Source organism: Falco rusticolus, chromosome 4, assembly GCF_015220075.1.
Source record: "Falco rusticolus isolate bFalRus1 chromosome 4, bFalRus1.pri, whole genome shotgun sequence".
NCBI classification, from domain to species: domain Eukaryota; kingdom Metazoa; phylum Chordata; class Aves; order Falconiformes; family Falconidae; genus Falco; species Falco rusticolus.
Window position 1 is genome coordinate 87,584,965 of NC_051190.1, and position 22,944 is coordinate 87,607,908.

Sequence of the window (22,944 nt, forward strand, 5' to 3'; positions counted from 1 at the left end):
GGATTTTTGCATCATGTTACTGGGGAGTGTATATATACCTAATACATATCTAGGCTTACATGTAGTATACAGGGTGTAAGGTATTAGTGTTACTACTTACAAAAAAATAGCTATAAAGATGTAAGGTTGTTTCTGCTTCTGACTATTGCCATGCAAGGGAAAAAATACTTCTTTTTTAACATCGGTATGAAAATAAGTCACAGTTTTCATCATCCAAAGAGGAATTAGATAAAAGCTCAGAAAGTAAACCCACTACTTGGCTAGTCACAGTACTTAAAACATTAACAGACCTCATAATAACTTCCTTACGGCAAGGGTTTGTAATCTTTCACAGGTGATGTGCCATATTACACTATTCTTTCTGAAATTAAAGCACAGCTTAGCAGGACCCAAGAAGAAGTTGAGTAAACTCAGCAGAGCCAGGAACTGAGAACCGGCTGTGTCTCTCAGGTGACACTCTCAAGATGCTGGGTCCCCTGGTTCTGATCTGCAGCCAGTCTTACTGAACATTGCCCTAAGGCTCATGGCAGAGTCTTTTTTGCACCTGCTTATGAGCCTGCTGGCTTCTCCTTAAGCATCGCCAGGGAGTGTTACAACACCCAAGCCTTTCATAAACAGTTGTGGAGGAAGAGTAGAGCCCTTTGGGTCCACCTTTTACTTCTGTTGTCTGTGTGGGATGTCAGAACAGACTTGGGAAGCCACAAAGCACAAGAAGTTACTTAAGGAGAGGGTAGGTGTCTTTACATCCATGAGTAAGAGGCGAAGATGTAAAGAAAGGAAAAAATTCACATTTAATCGTGTACAGGCTATAATGTCAAAGTCGTGTTAAAACACAATAAAGTACATAATCATGGACTTGAATAGTAGTTAAGCAGGACTTTTCTATGTGAGGTTCTTCCCCTATCTTTATACCATACCTTAAATTATTTTCTAATGTTATTACTGTTCCTCTGATTCTGTGGTTAATTTTTCATCAGCGTTGGTCTCGTTTGTGAACTGTCCCTGTACAGATTGAAATAGTAAAAAATATTATTCAAAACTGCATAAATCACTTGTTTGTTAACTAGTCCAGTAGTTGACTTGATCTGTATTTTGAGATCTGTAATTTGTTGCCTAATTTTTGACTCCCATTATTTGTGTTCTGCTTAGAACAGAAAACAACTGCCACTCTCTTCCCAAAGGAAATGGATTTTGTAATTACAGGAATTTTACCCGTTTATATAAAACCCATTTTCCATAAATAATCAGAAAAAAATCTACATTCTGGTGTGCTTATAAAAATTAAGTAAGTAGGGGTATGGAAATTATGATGGAAAGTTCAGTTTAGAAGCACATGATTTTTTTTGTATTTTATTTATTTCTCACTCTGCACACATGTTGCAGTGGGTGTTTCTCAAAGTGTAAGCCTGGCTGACCCGTGATTTCTGTTTCACAGCTGGATATCATCAGATATTTCTCTCCCCAGTTTCCACTTTAAGAGATGATGCTGTGGTGTTATAAAAGGCTTGTGCTACTTTGGACTAAATGGAATCTAATAACAGCTTCCACTCAGCAGATGACACTTTAATATCCTTTAACATCCTCTTAAAAATGGAATCCAAAGCAGTTTGTAGATGTAAGCTGGAATGAATCAGGAGGGCTCTTCTGTTACTTCTCTCCCTGTGAAATTTTGTCTGATGGTCAGAAAAATAACTGTGTTCACAGGTGCCTGGTTTGAATAGCGGTCTGGAGGCACAGCTGTGTAGTACTGATCTGAATTAGAGTCACGTTTATCTCCTCTGGTGAGTCACCTTGCTTCATCTAGATGAAAAGAAAAGCTGTGAGGTGCTGAGATGATACAAGGAGGGAGCTGTGAGTGGCTAGCTCTAAGAGCAGCGCAGGGCTAGGGCCTGGCTCCTCCCCAGGTGGTGGAGGACTGGATTGAAGTCAGCTGAGCTTTTGGGAGCAGTGGTGGAATAATGGTTTTAGCGTGGAGTTGGAACATTCTGAGAAAAGTGATGACAAGTGAGCCAGTATTCATTGCAAACTACAAGGTGAATAAACAAAGCGATTGATGTGTTTAGGAGAAAGCAGAATTGCCTCGACAGGTAACTGATGCTAGTGACTACCTGCGTCCACCGAGACCATTTGCCCTCGGGCTGACTGGAGTGAACATTGTTGAAACCAATGGTGACTCTGATGGTAATGCTTTTGGGAAGGAGTTGCTCTTCGGCAGGTACAAGGATAGCATACTGGTTGTATGTTTCTCCATCACTAACAGTGGCATGTTTGACTGTAATTCTTGAGTAGCTTGCTGTTTTTGTGATGCTTTTTGTTTTGTTACACAGAAGAAATGTGGGATTCATCTGTCCAATGTACTAGTTGTCCTGCACTCCCTTCCTAGTCAGTGGAAACGTGAGAAAGGTGTCTTAAAAGATATCACATACATCGTGCCCCACCATTATTCCAGTGCCTGTACTGACTATAAAGGCAGCCTACTTTCTAAGCATGTAGAAGTTTTCTTTGAAATCTAACCTGACAAGAAGTAGTGGGAATGCACCTTCAGATGGTGTCACCACCTTCTCAGGGCTCTCATCACCATAATGCTTGGGTTTTGAAGGAGGGTACGCGGTAGAAAATGTGAGTCGTTTTCTTAATGAGGCTGAAGGGAGAAGCAAAGTTGATGGGAAAGAAAAAAAAATGCAATCTTACTCTGGTTTTGCCTTTGCCTTGACATACTGTGAAATAATCTGAATGGGGTAGAGAAATACCTCATTTTAATAGAGAAGAAGCGGCTGAGGCAGCAGAGGAGATCGTGTGTCTGTGGTTTTCAGTATTGAGAAGTATTTACTAGAAATCAAAAGATAGTCTGATCGTTTGGGTCTGAATTTTGGAGTACTTCCTGCTTCCCTTCACACGTTCTATACAATTTTAGATGTAAAATTTTAAATACTGGTAAGTATAGTGAACAAAAGCATATGATGTGTTTGAATATGTGCCTCAGGAACACGCTGTCTGAAGGGCTTTCACTAGCTGACCAACTTGACAAAAAGTTTGAAACTTGAGCCATAAGTAAGAAGTTTTAAAGTTTCACTTACAGAGACATAAGCTTGATTTGTTTGACTGTAAGGGGTAGATATGTAATGATTCATGGTACCGGTAGTCAACTGATGTCACTTGACAGGTTTGCGCGTGGTCTGGTGGAAGGTACACATCTGTAGGCCATGGTGTTCCCTAGTATGTTGTCTGGCCAATTGTGTTCTCACCTAGGTGATAATTGTGCAGCTGGCAGGAATTGTCACACATTAATCCTCTTAACTTCAGACTCGTACTTGTTTGTTTTGTTTTGGTTTTTTTCTTTTCTTCCATTTTTCAGTTGTTTTACTTAAAATATAAGGTGTCTTGTAGATATATATGTATTTTTGAAAAGTTAGAAACCATTTCTAAAAAAAATTCTAATCTGAATTCAGATACTGCTTTGAACCAGAAAGGAAAATTTATGTTAAAGCTATCATGATGTGTTGTGGGTTAGCCCTGGTAGGCAGCTAAGCACCGCATAGCTGTTCACTCACTTCTCCCTTGCACCCCAGTGCATCAGGAAAAGGGGAAAAGAAGAATAAAAGCAAGAAAACTTGGGAGTCAAGATAAAACAAATAAAAAAAATCATATTCTTTAAAAAGTGAATGGTGAGCAGAAAGAAAGAGATCAAACCACACCAAGTGATGCAGAGGCAATCACCTACCACTTCCCCTGGGTAGACTAATGCCCAGCTAGTTCCTGTAGAGGAATGCAGCTGGGTTAATTAACAATATACAGCTGTGGGCTGGCTTCAGGGTCGGTGGGCTGGCTGATGTGGATAAGGTGCAGCTGTGGCTGGTTCTTGCTAAGTGGTTAAATAGCTCTAAGGGGTATGGAAGAGGGTCCCTGGATGAAGAGAGACCTGCAAGAAGTGGAGGGAGGAGAGTGCCCTGGAGGTAGGAGGGACAAGGAGAAGGATGCAGCAGAGGTAAGAGGCAGGGTGGACTGGCCTGAAGAGGATGAAGAAACAGCAGGAACAGTAGATGAACTTGTGAAACTTTGTGGGGTGTTGGTGGCTGTGCTGGGGCAAGGCGTGGGAACTACTTGTTGAAGTTAACCTGGAATGGGGTGGTAAAAGCCTTGTTGCAGCTTGATAGTTTTGATAGTGCTGTGACAAGTTGCCAAGCAAAAAGATGGCTAACCCCCCTAAAACTCCTTCTTTTCCCTTTTATTGCTGGACATGATGTTTTATGGTATGGTTAGTTTAAATCGGCTACCCAGCTGTGTCCCCGCCCAGCCTATTGCACACCCACCAGTCTGTTCACTTAGAGGCAGAGTGAGGAACAGAGAAGGTGGCCTTGATGTTGTGCAAATGCTGGTCAGCAAAAGCTAGGGCATTAGTGTGCTCTCAGTACTGTTTTGGTCAAAATTCTAAAACAGCACTGTATGAGCTGCTATGAAGAAAATTAACTCTATCCCAGCCAGGCTCAGTACAATCCCCACCCCTTATTCTAAACCATTTATGTCCTGCTCGAGAGCTGCGATATCCAATATATCCTCATTAACCACCAGACCCTTTCCTGTCCTTTGATTTAAACACAGATTTCATTCCTTTAATCTGTGGATCCTCCCTGCAAGATGTCTATAACGTGTCCACTGCGTTCATTTAGTCCATGACTTGAGTTATCACTGTTACGGTGGTCACTCTGAACAGGAGGGGCATGTTGTGTTGTGCTACTGGACATCAAAATCTGCTCAGATTAGGTCACTGCTGCACTCTTTCAGCTCTTGCAAGGCTCTTTCTCTGTTGCTTTAGGTGCTTTAGAACCGCCTGCTGTGGTTCTTCCTGAAACATTCAATTCAAATCATGGTATATTTTCCCCCGAGGTTAAATCTTTTTGAGGTACACATCAGATTTCCCCATCCTCCTGCATTACCCACCAAGTGTACTGGGTCCTTGAGCAAAAACAATCTCATGAATAGATTTGCCTTTTCCCAAGGGAGAAGCAAGCCACGCTGTCTTTCCTAGCCAGGTTCCCACATGCCTTATCTCCTTTTACAATATGCAGGGGTTTTGTTTGGGCAGGGCCAGGTCAGTGGTATTCTGAATATGATAGTGTAATCCTCTGGTATTCACTAGCCAAGTGGCTACTGCTAAATTTGCATCCTGCTGCTTATATGCCCCAGATCCCATCCCTTTCAGTATGGTGCTTTACAGTCCATTATATCTTTCAATCTTTCTCGCAGCTGCTGTGTGCCAGGGAGTGTGGTACACCAGCACCATGTTACTTGGCCCAGGTGCTGATGAGGTTGTTTTGGAAATGAGTCCCCTTGTCTGACTCAATTCTCTTTGGGTGCCCTATTGCCACAGAATTCGCTTTTCAAGGCCCAGGATGGGGTTTCAGGAAGTGGTTTGGGTTACAGGGTGTGTTTCCAACTGTCCGGTGGTTACTTCTACCATGGTAAGCAGATGGTGTTTGCCTTGGTAGGTTTGTGGTGCTGTGATATAACCATCTGCGAGGTCTCCCCTTACTGATACTGCAACCGCCGTCCTTTATACCAGAGAGGCTTTACTCATGTGGCTTGCTTGGTTATGGTGTATATTTCAAATTTGTGAATAACCTGTGCAATGGCTTCAGTGGTGAGGTCCACCCTTTGATCTCCAGCCCAAATATGTGTTGCATCTCTCTCCCTGGATGTCTTGATGTTATATGGGACCAGTGAACTGTAAATAGTTCACTCATGTTCCCAACATTAGAGCATCCAGGTAGAAATTTACTCATCTGGCTGATGGGTGAAATTGTTTTGCCTGTCTTGAAGCTTGGTCGTGGATAGGGACCAAATGGTTTTTTTTGCCTTTTTTACGATTTCTGTCTTTCCTGTCCTGTCCTGCTGCAGAATAGGCTGTCTCTTCTGATTCTTCCTCTCTCCCCCTCTCAAGAAGAGCTACTTCTCTTGTTACTGAGTTGACCTCTGCTTCCACTGTTTGCACTTGACTACAGGAGCAAGTACTGCGGTTGAGGGTTAGCTCTCTGGTTTAGTCTCAGGACCTGTTTGTGTGGCCTCAGAGCAGGAGACCTTCTTGTCCCTTTGAGGGCACTGGACAGTGGCTTGATAGACGTGGGCCAGGCCCCCAGCATACCTTTAGAAGTCCTGCGTTACATGGAAGGTGTTGCCAAGCTTGCACCAGACAACAGAGAGACACCAGGGAGCAGCGGACACGGTGTTTGATGAGTGCTGGAAACACTCTTGACAGAGTTGTTTGAAAGCTCTGTCCAAATGGCAGATGTTCAGAGTTCAGGATTAAGGGACTAGGCACGCTGATGTAACTGCTCAGCATTTCATGCGTCTTGGAAAGCAAACTAGAAAGGGGAAGATAAACAGCCATATTAAAACATCTCTTTGGAACCCAAACCTATGTGGTTCTGTAAAGATTCTGATATTTTTATGTTGCTTGCATGACAGTATTGTCTTGAGGATCAGCTTTAGAAGAAAAAGAATCTAAAGTGGATGCACCTCCTCAGCCTTCAAGGAGGTGTGAGTACTTAGGAGACTGCTGGAAACAGCCAGTAGGCTGAGTGCCTTTCTGAAGCAGCCCTTGATTTACTGTTTTCTCTGAAAAGAGAATTGCATCCCTTGTTTTTTTGCTTAACCAAGAGTGTTGCCCCTGCTGCCATCTCCAGAGCTGCTCTGATTGTACCACTGCTCACAAGGCCTTTGGAAACAGACTGGGAAATGTTCCTGTGAGATGTCGAGATTGGTGGCAGCCTGGGCTGCAGTGATCATGGCCTGGTGGAAATCGTGATCTTGAGGGATATGGGCCAGGTGAAGTCTAGAGTCATGACCATGAATTTTAGGAGAGCAAACTTTCAGTTTTTTAAGGAATTAGTGGATGGGACCCCCTTGGAAACTGCCCTCGGGGATAAAGGAGCAGAACAGAGCTGGCAGTTTTTTAAGGATGTTTTTCTTAAAAGTGCAAGAGCTCTTGATTCCTGTGTGTAAATAAGCAAGCAAGGAAGGCAGGAGACCAGCATGGCTGAGTAAGGACCTCCTGGTCAAATCAAAGTGAAAGAATGAAATGCACAGGCAGTGGAACTGGGGACGTGTATCCTCGGAAAAATATAGGGATGCCGCCCAGATGTGTAGGGATGCAGTCAGGGAAGCTAAGGCACAGTTGGAGCAAAATTTGGCAAGGGGTGTGAATAATCATAATAAGGGCTTCTAAAAGTGTGTTGGTGAGAAGATTAAGGAAAATTTTCCCACCTGCTAAATAAGACAAGAAAACTGGTGACAACTAGCATGGACCTGTTTTGTCTTTTTACTTTTTAGGGGGACATTAATCCTCAGTTGAAGCAGTCTTTTATCCCCATACAAACTGAAAGAAGGCACGTAGATCATGTGAGCAAAAAAGCTGTTTCCTAGCAGCAGTCCCTTCAGCTCCCTGAAAGAGATTTGGTTTGCTGGCAGAAGAGCTTTTAAGTTTTTCCAAGCAGAAATGTTACCTGCTCACTGAAAAGTATTTAGTGGTTGGAAACTGTTAAATGTTAAGTGAGGGAACAGGCTTCTGCAGCAGTTTTGTTCACTGTAGCTTGTTCTGTGTGTTGGCTGTTGTAGTTCCCTTCATTAGAGATGTGTCTAGCAAAACTGCAGCATGTGATACTTTGAATAGAATAATGACTGTGTAATGTCCTTGCTGCTATGCTGAAAATGTAATGCTTGCATGCACTGAAGATGCTTTCTACTGATTAAAAAAAAAAAAAAATTACCATTCTAGAGACACCAAAATACATGTAGAATGCTTTTTTTTTGAGAACTGCCCTTATGAAATACTTATTTTCCTCAAAAACCATGTTATGTTACTCAGGTTTGGAAGGACTTAGTGCTTTTACAGAATTTAGCATTCAGACCCATTCTGCTTCAAAGCAATACTCTAATATAAATTAGGCTGATTTTTTTTTTGGGGGGGAAGTGTGTTTTTTGTTTGTCTTTCTTAAGGAAGAGTCACTGCTGAATTACTGAATTAAGTATAATGCCCTTGTAGCGAGATACCTGTCCACACTCAGAATGTTTAATGCAATTAAATTCTTTGAGCTGCTGAGCTATCTTGTGCTTTTGTACAATTTCACCTTTCAGCATGCTATTTAGTTGTATTTTTTGTTCTCTACAAGCAAATACCTGTTTCTGTGTGGGAAGTTCACAGCCAGCTGTTACGGCATTTCAGCTGGGAGGTAAAGAACGATGCTGAGCTGGAAATAAGAGACAAGTGTCAGAGTTCATTTGTGACTGGGGAGGTGGTGTTTGAGGATGCAGTGTCACCAGCCAATTTGTAAACTTGACACAATTGAGGTTTTCTACACAGTCACAATATTCCAGGAAGGAAAACATCTATTTTATAACAATAAGAACGTGGGATTTTTCCTCCATGGACATTGTTTAGGGTCCTTTAGTTTTGTTAACTGTGGCTCTGCTTACCTGACGATATCAAGGAACTGATCAAGCCCATTTTCCCTTGGTTGTTAGATTAATTTACATTCAGCTTTGTTTTTCTTGAAGGAAGCTGGAGGGGCTATAGAAATCTTGGAACAGTGAAGCTCAGTAATCTTGTACAAAAGTTGCTATGGCATTTCTTGGACTTTCAGTGATATTGCTTTGAATATAAATGGGATAGGACTTGATCAACGAGTAGCACTTGCTATTCTTCATTTCTAAATAGTGCTGAAAACAAGTGTCTCCTTGCTGAAGCATGAAAATTTGTTTACTAATAAGATGTGACGTTCACTACTGGCTGGAGTTCTGCAAATGAGACCCCCATTTTTCAAACGAGAGTGAACAGGTTTTCTTCTCATTCATATGAATTACTGCTTTTGAAGTGGAGTAGGGACCTGAACTCTGAGTTTCAGAAGGAAAGGAGTCTTGCAGTGGATGTGTCCACATAATGACTCCAGCATTAGCTGCAGTGTAATGTCAGCTCAACTGCCTGCCTTGAAAACCAGGCAGATTGGGAACAAAACCAGTCCACTCCAGTGGACAATGGAGCTAAGCAAAGCTGTCTGCAAAGAAGAGATGCGTGGGCCGGTTCTGAGGTGCCCGTACGTAAGGCTAAACTGTTTCTAATATTCAGGCTGGCTAATCAAAAGTTACTGTGGTATAATTGTATTGTGCTATATTGGTTTAATGGCTCAAGCATAAACTGATGTATAGATTGAAAAGCACCTTTTTGTTTGTGATTAATTTACCATAGGAATAACGGTTATGTGCTTATTTTGTGTGATTATAATTGCAGGGAGAGTTGCTGGGTTCGTCACCTATGTAAGTTCTTTCTAGGGAATCATTAATGAGAAATGATTGTGTTGCTGCTTGGCTGGATTAATACAGTTCATCCCTTGCCACTTTATGGCACTGGAGGTAGGAGCTCTTTGACACATCATGTGGGCTGTTCACAGGAAGGCTTTTCTGCTGCCATTCCCACTAGAACACCACCTCCTTTATCCAGGTCTGGAAGCGATGGTTTAGGTAGCAATAAAAGTGATGTTGAGGAATTCCATTCTAGGTCTGTGGTTTAGCTGTTCCTGTTTTTTCCTTTTGCTGAATTTGAGGGTTAGGATTTTTCAGCGTGTTCAGGGATTTGGCTGGAGGAGGAACTCTGTTCCTATGGGAACACTGTGTTTCATTAGACCTAAGTTTAGGAGAACATCGCAGCAGTTTAGCAGTAACCACTCCCACATTGGTTTAGCCAGTAAAGCACTTAATATCCATACACACTTAGATTTTAATCTACATTTTGAAATAGATTAATAATAGTAGAATATGTTTGTTTTCATAGTAGGATTAATTCTTAAAGGATTTAAGGGCTATTTCATTATTAGAGTTTGATGGAAAGGATCACTTTTTTTTTTTTTTTAACCTTGGCAGTAGTTTTACTGCAGACCAAAATGTTGGGGAAGGTGTCTTTTATTTTCTGTGCATTTGTTTTACTGTTGAGACTTAGTTATTCAAGAGAGTTGACTCTAAGCAGAGCTGCAGGCAAACTTCAAACTCTACTACTCATGCAGGTTTCCATCTTTTAAGCTGCTCCCGTGCATCATTTTGTTTACTTTAAAGCTAGCAGTACAGTATGTCTTTCCAAAAGCTTTGTTTGATAAAAAAACCCAAAACGCCAAAACCCAATAGCACTTGCAGAGAATAGAAAACAGTGTCAGTTGGTGACACCCGCCACAGCAGTATGTCATGGAATCTTAGGATGAACAAGCTTACAAAAACAGATCTTGTGAGAAGTCTGACAGATGTTTTGAAAATACAGAAGAACTTAGCTACCCATGAGCTAGGACAAAACCTGCTTTTCATCTGTCCAGGACCATGTTCCCTTGTTGCAGTAACTGGAGAAGTGATGAGTGGGTGGTGATGAGACTTCAGAGGTGACAGGAAGCCTGGTTGCACAAGCATTGCCAGGAGCAAAAAATTGCCTCTCGCTAGGAAGGGAACTGTTAGCAGGTGTCCATGGTTTTTTTTGTTTGAAAGATTGGAATCAGTGTCCTGAGTTTATTCTGAAAGATCAGCTTCTTTAGGGCACATGAATGCTATTGGTCTCTTAAGAACGTAAGTATATAAGCAACATAAGTGTATATATATAAGAAAATAAGTATATAAAGAACACTGAGATTTCTGTGTGGCTGAGCTGAACCCACATGTCTGGTCTATTGTTAAATGGAATTAATTATTTCTCACTTATTGTTTTCTGCTATGAAATGTATGTTTTCCCAGGCATCAAAGATTGACGAGGTCATCGTTTTAATGAGAAAGTGTGGAAGGGAGAAACAGTTGCTGTGAAAATCAAGTTTAAAGTAGTCACAAGTATTGAGAACTCTTAAATCTGTTTTTCTTCCTCACCTTTATGGACTTGCTTGCAGCACGTCTCAAAAGTATGATTTCAAGTTTATGTAACGTAAATTCCTTCTAGAGAGCTTTGCAGGAACTGTGCAGAACTGAAAACTGGCAAGCCATTTGCTGAAGATACGGGTTCAACCTTGTGGTGAAAAATACAAACTTGATGCACTTGCAAGGGACTGGAGTCAGATGAAAGCAAGATGTAACGAAGTCCCACCTGTGTTTTGTGTCTGAATTCTGGTATGGTGGTGTGGTTCGCTTGCTGTGCAATACTGCAGAAGCTTTCTCTTCTGACTGCCCATCACCAGGGCTCTAGCACGTCGGGGGGCTGATCTGGCCTGTGTGCTGAGTTTTGCTTCTTGTGGAAACAAAGGGAGAGATGAGGTGGGTAACGGTGCAGAATTAGTTTGCAATTGAGTTCCCCTTAACCTGGGAACCGTGTTGCAGTCTTCAGCAACATAAATGAAACTGAAATTTATATCAAAGCTTACATGAACTCTCTGGGAGCAGAGCCTCTTGTACATGCTCAGGACTGAGGTACAAGGGTGTCTTTTATACTTTGAATTCAAGATGGTAGTTCATGTATTCCTTATTTGCAAATGAGCAGCTCAGTACTGTCACTCATGCATCTCCTTCAGCCTGTTGCAGTTTTGTGTATATTCTGGGATAATTGCTCAGCTCTAACTTCTGCCCCTGAGCCCAGTGTGGACAGCATTTCCCTTGTCAGTCACAGAGGAAAGAGCAGAAGAAAGTTTGGGGCATCTTTCTTTTCTCCTCTGTCAGGTTCTGGTGGACATGGTGCCCTGTTGTCCAAGTAATCCCTGAAGACTGAGCTTTTCTGGAGCTCTGCTTTCTCTGAAAAAACAGGCCACTTTCAGACCTGGTTTCCTAAGAAATTAAGTCATATGTAGTCATGGTGTGTGTGTGTGTAGTTCAAACAGTGGAGATTTCACAAGGAGAGAGTTGTTTTCAGTACCCCAGTTGCAGGATAAGAATCAGAGTTCTTGTAAGCACTGTGGATTTTATCGGGAGCCTGGTCCTTAGCCGGGAAGAACCATGCTCTTTTCCCAGTTCTGCCATAAACTACTGCTGTGGGCAAATTGTGATTCCATATTATGGTTGAGGTTTCTCATCTAGAAAACAATGAGGACATTTGCTTCCTATGTAAATGAACAAATGAAAGGTATTAGATGACATCTAGGTGTTATTAGCAATATTTTTTTGCCTTTACCCATTAGTAAAAAAAACAAACCACTAGTATGTTTGTATATAGAAGTCAGTGTCTGAAACGGCAATCTTGCATGCTTTTTTGCATTACCATCCCTTATTTAGAAATCAGTTGTTTTCTTTTAGCTAGCATTTCATAACTGCTCTCTGACTATACAGTTACCCATGCTGGTTTTATTTGGTTGGGGTTTTTTTTTCCATTTTATAGTAGTGTCTTGATGTCACTGTCACTGCAGGCATACTTATATGCATGAGATTTTGAGTACAGATGTTGTGAAGTGATACAGAAAATATGCCACATCTATCTGGCTCTTCTATAGCAGAAATTGTAAAGGGAAGGCTTTCTTTGCTTTGTTTAACCTGCTACCTACAGTTTAAGCAGCACAGCAAACAGGATTTGGAATGAGAAACAGATACAGCTACCATGGGCTTCATTTTAACACAAGGCAATCGGTCAAATGGCACAGGGATTGTTTTATATATAACTTGGGAAGGTTTTGAACATCTAAACTGGGTGCCAACTCTTTGTATATGACACATATGGTCCCTATTAAGGTAGTCATTAGAGACCAAATTGTCTTTTACTAAACAACGTTTCTGTGAAGTTGGACAATACTACTTTAGCCTCATTTACAGAGGGACAAATAAGGAACAGAGATGTCTAACTGATGAGCACATGCAAATGGGGTTGGCAACACCTCTTCTCAAGCATCTGCAGGGCAGACTGCCACAGTTCCTTCTGGTGCTCCAGCATCGTGCTGTACAGCATGATGGTTCAGAAACCAGCTTGTGAAGAGCTGATATCGTGGTGCTGGAGGAGGAGGAGGAATACAGCAGTGTAGAAACCTTTTCCTCTGTGTCAAGTTGAACTGCCCTTGCTTTTTGGTTGTAGGACTTGAATTCTCAAATACTTTCGGGATGATTGTAGCTGAAATACAGCTACAGAGACTTTATTAGCCACCAAAAGAAAAGGAAAGGAGGATTTACATGTACCTTCCAGGGAGTTCATGTGTGTCTATCTGTTTTTTACTGACTACAAAATAATACACATGATTTCAAGGGCTTTTACTGACTGTCTGTAGGGATTTCACTAGTTTTAATTATCTGTCTCTAAATAATTGCTGTAGATCTCATAAGGGCTTGTGTCCCTCCAGACCCACGCTACACACTTAAGCTCTGCTCATGGAATAAAATTAAGCACAATGTATTAAACAAGTATGTCCTAAACAACGCTTCACACAAGACAGAACTAGCTGTAATATCATAGGTTTCTAAAATGAAAGGTACAATATAGTAAAAATGTACATTTGTGATTAATCTTCTTTCTCTTCCACATCAATCTCATTCTCTTTCCAAATACCATTTTGTGGTTAAGCTTTCTTCTCCAGGTTTGGGAATTGGAAGTGTCTTTTTTAGCTCACAGCACTAAAGTCTGTTTTAAAAATTACTCTGCCTTCTTTCAGCTTTCAATGAATAACAAATTAGCCTTATTTTCCCCCTTGCCGTTCTCTCTGTTTTTCATCAAATGTCAGTGGTACTACAATAGCTGCTGGTGTTGGACCAGGGCAGACAGTAGGCATCAGACTTCCTAAAATAGTACCGAACCCTCAGGTCTGTTTGCAGTGTTCCATGTTAAGATCATTCTGGATTGAGGTGGTGGGTTTGCTGCTGCAAATCTGGGGACATGTTTACTGAGGAGCTTGTTCAAAGTGACTTTGCTGTATCTCAGGAGCTTACACAGGAATGAGCTGCAGTTGGAACTGTGGTCTCTATCAGATGCTCTGTCATCAAAGTTGTAATTCAAGTCCACTTTAGAAACTGAGCAGTGATGATTTAAAAGCAGTGAGTCACGGATTACCCTATCTATGTGGTAAAGAAATGTACAATTTGAGGCCCCAAATGCAAAGGGTCCGATGTGTGTGTTAATTGACATAGCAGTTTATTATCTGTTGTGTCAAAGTGGTGGTGAAGGGATTTGCTTTACCTTGGCAAACCTCCAGGAGAATTCATGTTCACCACTAAAATAGCACGTATTTCTTCATCGCTAGCTCAAGAAGGATTTATTTGGAGAAGTTCAGCCACCTTCTTTTTAGTCTTTGTCCCCAATGAGTTCGTGATTAAGTAATGTGTTCCGACATAATTTGCTGTTCATGCAATAGCATAAGTAAATAATGGTTTCTACAAACTATAATAAAGCCATAGCTCTTGAGCCAGACCACTGCATAGAGCAGAGTGAGACTGCAGTGTTGTAATCATCTCTTGAGGGGCAAAATAAACTCTTACCTGGAAGATGCAGTACATGAATGAACGTTTGCAAGGCACACATTTGCAGAGCATATCAGCGTTTGGATTGCAGGATGCCAGTTCCATGTGCTCCTCTTGCATCTTCCTGTGCCCTCTGCAGTGCATTCCCTTCATCTTTATTTCTCTCTGAGCTGGAGAGGTGGGAGTTTGTGAGGTGGCTGACAGAATCTGAGACCCACTGCAGACTCTTTGGTATATTAAGGACATCTTTTTCCACACCATTGCTGGCAGTGATGGCTACTTAGGACCTGCTGTGCATACAAGAAGTTGAATACACATGCTTAAGTACTGGTGGGATTAGGATTTGCCTTCACTTACTCTTTGGATTTTTGTCTAATTCCAGGGCGTTATGGGACTGGCTCCAGTAGACTTGGTGCAGTGATGGCTTCAGAGAATACTTCCCCTTCAAGCTGGTGCTTCCCCAAAATGAACCAAATTTACAATGAAGTAATCATTAAAATGTAGCTCGGGAGTGGTGGAAGACAAAGGCTACTTGCTAGTAGAAGCTTCTGGCTTGGTAAAACTCCCATGCTACTAAATATTTTATCTTTATAACATGGTACCTGGTGTCAGACATTTCCCTCCTTGTTCTACATTTGCTTAATGTAGTAGTTTCTGTTGCTCATTGGAGATGGATATTATGTATATAAACTACTGCTTACACGTACGGTTGCTCTTTATATTTACATTTTTTGCCGTATGTTTTTATTTAGTAATAGTTCTGCATTTTAGGGTTTTCAGTTAGGTTTAGTCAACCACGTTTCATTTTCCAGACAGCTGTTGATGTGAAGCCAAGGGTGGAGATCTGTAATTGTTTCAAAGGACACCAGAAGGTATTTATTATTTTCAACCCAAGTGAGTAAATCTGTCACAGTGCCCGTTACTTAGTGGCATGAGAGTAAGCTACTTTATAAAGTTGTCAGTAAACCAGCAAGGGTGTGGGGTTTTTTTTGGGTTTTTTTTGCCTCCCCCAGCCCCATTCTTTTCCTTCATTATGATATGTAGTGCATTATTTTCTTCTGGCTGAACTCTGTACTGGAGATGCACAACAGCAGATCTGATCTGATTAGGGAGGTAGAAATGTGTCTGTGAGAACAATCCTCTTGGCAGAAGATACATGGTTTAAGTAATATCAGCCACAAATCTCTTTGGAGAGTTGTTGAATGAAAAAAGTTCAGAAATATTCTATCATTTGTAGGCTCATAGCTGGTTATAAAACTGAAGCTTTCCTTTTAATGTGATGGTGAAACCTCAGCAAATAGTCATCTTAAGGTTTGGACCCTTTTTTTGAAGTTCATCCAGACTATTACACCCTTAAATTCTGTAAAATCTGGCTGCATATCACATAAAAATAGGTGTGCTTTTTTTGTGTGTGAGGTTGTTTGGTACTGCCTGCCTCCTCTTCATCTGGAAATGCTGCAAGAGAAATATTTTTCATTATATGATGTTTATAATTCGGCATTTTTCATTCCAGATTGGGTGAAGGTTACCAGGATGATAATTCAGTTTGAACTCTGATTTACTATATGACTATTTTAAAAGAAATTTCTTGTTTGAACCACCTGGGGCAAAATAAAGTTTTAAATCTTCTTCATTAAAATACACCACATATCTGGTTCTAGGATACTACAAGTTTCCTGTCGAGGATTGTGGAGTAGCAGAAGGAGTGAATTTCCTGGAGTATCTTATTATGTGACTTACCTCAAGACTAGTTTATGTAGAGAGAATTTTGCCCGTATTTTTGGAATACTTGATGGACTCAAAATAACAAAAACTAACTCATAATGTATGTAGCCTGCTGTACCCTTCCATAATGACATCACACACTGTGAAGCTGATTTATGTAAAACAGGATAGTTGTTAAAGTGCGGTGATTGTTTTGTTTTTTAATTCCTGATCCTTCTTGTTAAGCAATGGCAAAACATAAGTGACTGCATGTGTGCAGAGTGTCTCTGTAGTGATCTGTTCATGAGTGCTGCAGAGGTGACAAAATTGTCTTATTGGAAGTGCTGATGGGTCTGCTGGCTGCAGTCAGTGAATGCCTTCAAAAGTTTGTCTTCAGTAACATGATGTATGGTACTCTGCTTTTTGTGAATTGTTTGGGATTTTTTTGAAAGAACAATTTTTCTTTGGAGAGGGCTCATTTGTTGAAACTCTTAATAAAACAATCTATTCATTTTCTTGGTCTCATGAAAATTTGGAGGAGGGAGTTGTATTTTTTTGGGGGTGTGTTTGTGAACCAGTCATCTGCAGTTTTTCTGTGCAGAGATGATGAAGAGGGAACAAGAATGTACCACATTCCTCTCTGGGGAAGTATGGATGAGACTGAAGCTCCTACTTAGACTGACCAGTGCCGTGAGTGGTAGGCAATTGGGTACCCTGAGATGGGTGAGGTTGTCTATTTAAATGGTTTGAGTGGGCATCCATGATACAGTGTTCCATTAAGGCAAGTATGTGCACTAGCATTCCTGCTAACTGCCTGTGTGGTTATAGGTAAATATATAAGTATGTTTTCTCACAGGTAAAATAACTCACAAAATAAAATTTTCCAGTTTTTATGAAAACTAACCACACAGTTGTTGTTATCTTTTTTAGTGGAAACATAAAGTACATGAGGAAAAGCGTTTGTGCTCTGAAAATGTATTGTGCTAGAATATTGAAAACTGTCTTTCATGACAAATGTGTTGCAGCTCAGAGATTGCTCCAAAGAGGAATAAAGTATTTTTCATGTTCTCTGAAAGTATTTTCAGTAATCCATAGTATGACCAAGTAGTTGGTTCCTCAATAAACTTTACAGTTTACTTACTGCTGAGCATATGAGGGAAAAGCATATCTTTATATGAATTTTGGTGCTCAGACTATGCTTAGTTTTTGGGTTTTGGTGCTGGCCTAATGAACTGAGTTGAAACTCTTAGCTACGTTAATTTTTCAGTTCACTGATCACAAAGCTTATCACCCGGCTTTCAGTGAATATACCTTTTCTGAGTATTAACTAACTAGGGTCCTCGTTAACTAGCCTGAAAGAGATGAAAATGTGACTCAGCACAGAGAATAATAACCTTCCTACACCTCCTTATAGTCCGAGAGGTGAAGGAGCTTGTGCTACTGTACTGCTGTCCAATTACTTGTCCTGGGAACAAGCAGAAAATGCCATTTCTTGTTCTTTCCTTTCACAAAGCATGTAATTTTTATGCCTTTGTGCTGAAGTACCTCCAGTCAAAGGCCAGGGCGTCTTTGTTATAGTCATTTGATTCTGCAGAATGAAAATGTTCCCTGCTCTAGCCTTTACCATCTGAATAAAGAGAATTACATAAGGCATAAGAGAATTGAGCATAGAAGAACTGAATTGGAATTAAATACCTCTTAACCCCTACCTCCCTCTTAAAAAAGCTTGCAAGCCACTTGATCAACTACGAAACGGCCGTACTGTAATAATGAGGATCCAGTTGCTCCCTTCTGAGCTGGCTGCAGCACCGTACCATGCAGAGGATTTTTTTTAACGTGAATTTTCCGTTGCAGTGCATAAACTCTTAAATTACTTAAATGTTTAGGTGAATTGAGCTTTACTAGCAGACACGTAACTCTCAAATACTTGAGATTTTTTGTTATCTACATTCCTGTAATTGTGTGAAAGAACAGTTATAGTGCAGGTAGTTTTTTGTGTGGTTGGTTGGTTTTTTTTTTGGGTTTTTTTTTAGAGAGAGAGGCTATTAAGGGAAAGTCTTAAGGAATTCAAACTATTAAGATAACATTTTTATTCAATTTTGTCTCTTTGGGATTCAGTCTTTCAAATTCAATATAATTCCCTGCTATTTCGGCTCTGGCTCTTTGGCAACATTTAATCAGATTTTCTAGCTATGTTGTACTTTAAATGCAAAATCAGTGGAAAGTGGTTTTGCTCACACCATCTAACATTTATGAAAAAAAACCAACCCTGCAGAATTCATGGAACAACACTGAACTTTCTATAGGATTTTACATCAGGGACGGGGAGAAAAAGAGAAAAAAGGGGGGGGGGGGGGGGAAGAGAAAGATTTAAAGATATAAAACCTTTCAGTTTAGGGTACACTTATATGAAGCCTGCTCAGATCACCAGTATTTGGAGGTTTTATTACTCTACATGAACAGATGGGTGAATTGGGTGGCTGTGGCAGCAGGGAGCTGAAGTGGCCGTCGATGGGACACACTTGCTCACCAGAGCATGGCACAGAGCAGGGCTGGAGCAGAGCCAGATGCTCTTTGGAATCTGCCTGGTGTCTGTGCTAGACACAGCACTGACCTGTCTGGGCAGCTGTGTGTTAGCTCTGCCATCCCTGCACTGCAGTCCATCGAACGTTGTAGGCATGCCTTCAGATGTGTCATTCTTCAGGTCCTCTGGGACTGTCTTTCCCATATTCAGCTAGCCATCTTCAACTCCTAATTTAGTCCAAGGACATAAAGAATGGATGCAACCGGGTCACATGCAAGAATGACACTATTAAAATAAAACAGCTAATTATCTGTATTTTATTTTTAGCTTATTTCCTGTTGTTTCCGTGTGGCTGCTGATGTTGTCACAAAAGCTTCCTTTCTAGTTGCTTTGCTTAAAATATACATGCATTGTGCATACATGCATCTGCGTGCCAGAGCATCTAGGTGTGGACACGTCAGCTCAACCAGTGGATACGCTTATGAAAAAAGCAGCATCAGCTCAAACTCCCTGAGAATGAGAACTGTGAGGAGGCTGCAGAAGGACCTTTCTGTGAGGCTTTTTCTTCTTCTGTGAATACAGCCCTGGGAATGCAGACGCTCTGCAGCCTGTATTCTCAGCCTGTGTGTTTGCAGGCAGACATTTCCCGTGACAGACAGGCAAGAGGCAGTGGACTTCAGTCTTGACCCAAACACTGAATGTCTCTGCTACTTTGCAGTAAAGGACTGAGTCAGCATTAGTCCCCTGGGGTTCTTAATGTCAGAACGAGTCATTCATCAGGAGTTACTGTATTTATATGTACTGAAAGGCACCATAGGACCTTCAGATGCTAGTGCAGGATGCTATCCCCTGAGGTGTCATGTGGTTTCTTGCTCTCCCTTTTCTATTTTTAATTTTCCTTTGAAGTGAATTTATTGAGTTGTGCAGGACTGAAATAAATATTTTTAAATACAACAAACAATAATTCAGCTTCCTTATTTCTTGCCCTATTCATGTACTGACCAGACACTCTTTGTCTTGTTAATTTCCGATCTCCTCCCCCCATACTCTGTTTGCTTTCTGAATTTCTTTGGCTTATGATAACACCACAAAACCCATCCCATTACTCATTCAGGCTTATTGTTTCTTTTTTTTTTGTGGGGCATAGCCAATTCTCATAAATATAAGTTATCCCCGGACAGGTAAATTTCAGCATATGCTGTGTTGAAATTGAATGTTAGGCATTACAGGGGATTCCCAACCTTTCATGAGCACTGCGAACAGGTGTAGTTAGGAATGATTTTTTTTCTTCCTGCTGGGCATTTGCTGCAGTTGGGAAAATGATAAATGTTGTCAACAGCTAACTTTCTGTGTTTAGTTTCCTGTTACCTTCTCGTTGCCTGAGGGTACAAGAGAATGGACTTTGTTACACAGCAATGCATGTTGTGGATCAGTCCCAGCATTACATCGTCATTTTTACCACAACATCATGTCCAATGGCAGATGAGGCATGAATTATCCACATTTTGATCAAAACGCCCTGTTCTTGGCACATTTGTGTGCTTTTTTTTAAAGATACTGTAGATGTCTCTAGTGAGAGAGTTCTAATTCTACTTAAAGTGGCATTAGGAGGTCCTGGCTATAGTAATGCCACCCAAAAGACAAGGTTTTGACTACTATCCATCTGGGATCTCAGAGTTTCACATGGAATCTCTCAGTTCTATGAGCATATGTGAGTCAGTTCTTCAGGCTCACAGTGTAGTACCCAGAGCTTTCGTTAGAGGTCCTTCAGCAGAATATCTGCATGATAGACCTAGTCTTATACATTCTATATGCGACCCTGTGTAGCATCCTCTAAGTATGATATGCGAATGCATTCTGCTCAAAACTTCTATCAATTTTCTTCTTCTCCTAGGTATTATGACAACTTTACCCAGTGCACAGAACGTGAAGCCAACAATGCAAGTTGCTTTTGGCCAAACCCCCTTGCAGAGGGCTTTATCACTGGAATTCATAAACAGTTCTTTTCAAACTGTACTTCAGAAAAGGTTCACTGGGAAGATCCACCAGATGAAATTCTCATAACTCTGATCTTGATCCCAGTCATGTTGACATGTGCCATGATAACACTGGTAGTATGGTGCAGCAAGAGAAGTGATATCCTGGTGTAAGTTGTTCCTCTGGGCTTTCTTTATCTCCAATTCCTTCATCCAAAACCCCTAAGAGACGAAGAGAGAAACTCAACATAAAGGTTTGAGATCAACTGAAGTGGAACCTGTGAGATACTGAGACAGAGGCAATGCTCCTGTGAACAATGAGCTGCCTGCTGCTGCTGCAGAAGTCACTGCTTTTGAGCTGGGCCATTGGTGTTGCTGGTGCAAAGCTCTCTACTTCCATGGGACCTCATCATCATGGAATTTACAGGCAGCTCCCAGAAACAGGAGAGCCTCTAGGCAAATGGACCCGTTACCTGAAAAAAGGGTAAAGTTACTTTCCCATGGGTAAAGCTGGTTGGTGAACTAGGTGTTGCGAAACTGCATGTAGGTATGGTGTTACTGACTGCAGGGGAGATGATATCTCTTGAGTTTTTGTGCAGGACACTTGAGGTTTTCATCTGTGATCCCTGTAACTTAGATCATCACTGACGAAGGAACTGAACATGGATTTAACCAGGTGGCAGCTTTTCTGGAAGCTAGTCAAAAGCATTATCAAAACCTGGAAGTATTGTCCTGGCAAAGGAACAATTTATGTGTCCAGTGACTAGCCCCAGGGGGGAATTATCATGCCATGTTATAAAATGGTTTATAAAATACCTTTAAGCATGGCTACTTGGAATTGTATGGCTTACAAGCAAACTCTGGGAAGATATGCAGGTCTTACTTTACAGAGCTGGAAAATGTGAAATTGGTTGATTATAAATATACTAAGGAGTAATGAAGAAACTTTCATATGCCAGACTCTTTATTTTTCCTCTTTTATAATTACTCCTGACGACTTGTGTTCACTGTATACTCCCCACTCTCACTTCAATTTATGCAAGTGATATATTACAAATAAATTTGAAGGTGTCATGTTGACTGAGGTGCCTTTCAGAGTGTAATTTTGTACATAAATAATTATTCATCCTGTAAAGAGTGTGGGAACTAATGTATGAACATCAAAGCTTGGAACAGACATAGGAGGAAAAAGAAAAAAATATACTCAGAAATCTTATTCTATAAAACTATTCCTGTGTAACAGTTTAAGTAAAGTTCATATGCCCCAAATAAAACAAACTTCTATGTTTGTGTTGTAAACCTTTCTTTTCTGTAAGTTCACAAAATGCCTTTAGTTGAATGCTCTTCTATTATATATGAGGAATATCTGTTAAAAGTGGCTCTTCATTTTTCCATACCTTGTGCACACAAATAAAATACAGGTGGAATGGTCAAATAATGGTGTTTCATATCTTTGCTAGTTAGATTTTCTCCTTTAAGATTCTGGCTCAGTGTTTGAGACTCAGGTCTGTGTGTATGAGAAGCGTTTCCAGGCTTGATTCAAATTAGAAATGCCCCCTTTACTGGAATTGTTTATCTGTAGATAGATAAAGAACACCTGTAGCCATACTGGTTTGTTTTCACATCCTTTCACAAGGGTTGAAGGCACTGGCTTGTTTTTTCATTACCCTGATGTTAGAATGATTCATTTTCTAAGGTGTTTCCTGTGTGTTTTTCCAAAGATACATTTTCTTTCTCTAGATGTTAGCAGAAGATTGCTCTTTGTAGAAGAATGACATGTGATTTTGGTTTAGTTTTCTACTTTATTATTATTTCCTTCATTAAAATGGTTTGGTCATTTGGTCACCAAAACTAGTGGGGAAGCCCTATTCATTTGATCCAAAAGATTGTTTGGGTAAGCATTTTGTGTGGCCAACCTCAAAAAAATCTATTTTTTGCATGGAGTTTCATTTTAATCCTCATTTTACTTTAAATTTTAACAAGCTTCAAAGCAAATTTCAAACCTTTAATTTGTAAACCACATATGAATAATTGTGACTTTTTCAAAGATGTGTTCATTTCAATCCAATTACCATATTTGATGCGAATTCTTGACCAGTTCTGGCTTGTTTGAAACTGCATTCACCTGGTCATCTGAGAGATATCAGCCAGCTAAATTAAATGTAAAACAGATTGGCCTGAGTACTAAATGGAGAAGAAACTGTCACCTTGATGACCTCATACTACTGGATGTGTATTGTGGTCTTCAAATAAATGCCATGTTTCAACAGATTCTATTTATTTTGAAAATGAACTCTAGTGTGACCTTTTCAAAGAGCCTAAGAAATGTAAGATTCAAAGAACAAAACCCAGTGGATTTTCCTTCAA

The 22,944-nt window shown here is 40.6% G+C and overlaps 1 protein-coding gene across 3 annotated transcripts in view; it reads left to right on the forward strand.

Annotated features, from left to right (window-relative positions):
* RAMP3 (receptor activity modifying protein 3) overlaps positions 1–22,012 on the forward strand; it is a 61,493-nt gene extending 39,481 nt beyond the window's left edge. For all 3 annotated transcript variants that reach the window (XM_037385885.1, XM_037385887.1, XM_037385886.1), the window contains one exon: positions 20,496–22,012. In XM_037385885.1, the coding sequence (XP_037241782.1) occupies positions 20,496–20,751 (256 nt within the window). In that variant the 3' untranslated portion in view covers positions 20,752–22,012. The remainder of the gene's footprint in view (positions 1–20,495) is intronic.
* Positions 22,013–22,944: the final 932 nt, after the last annotated feature.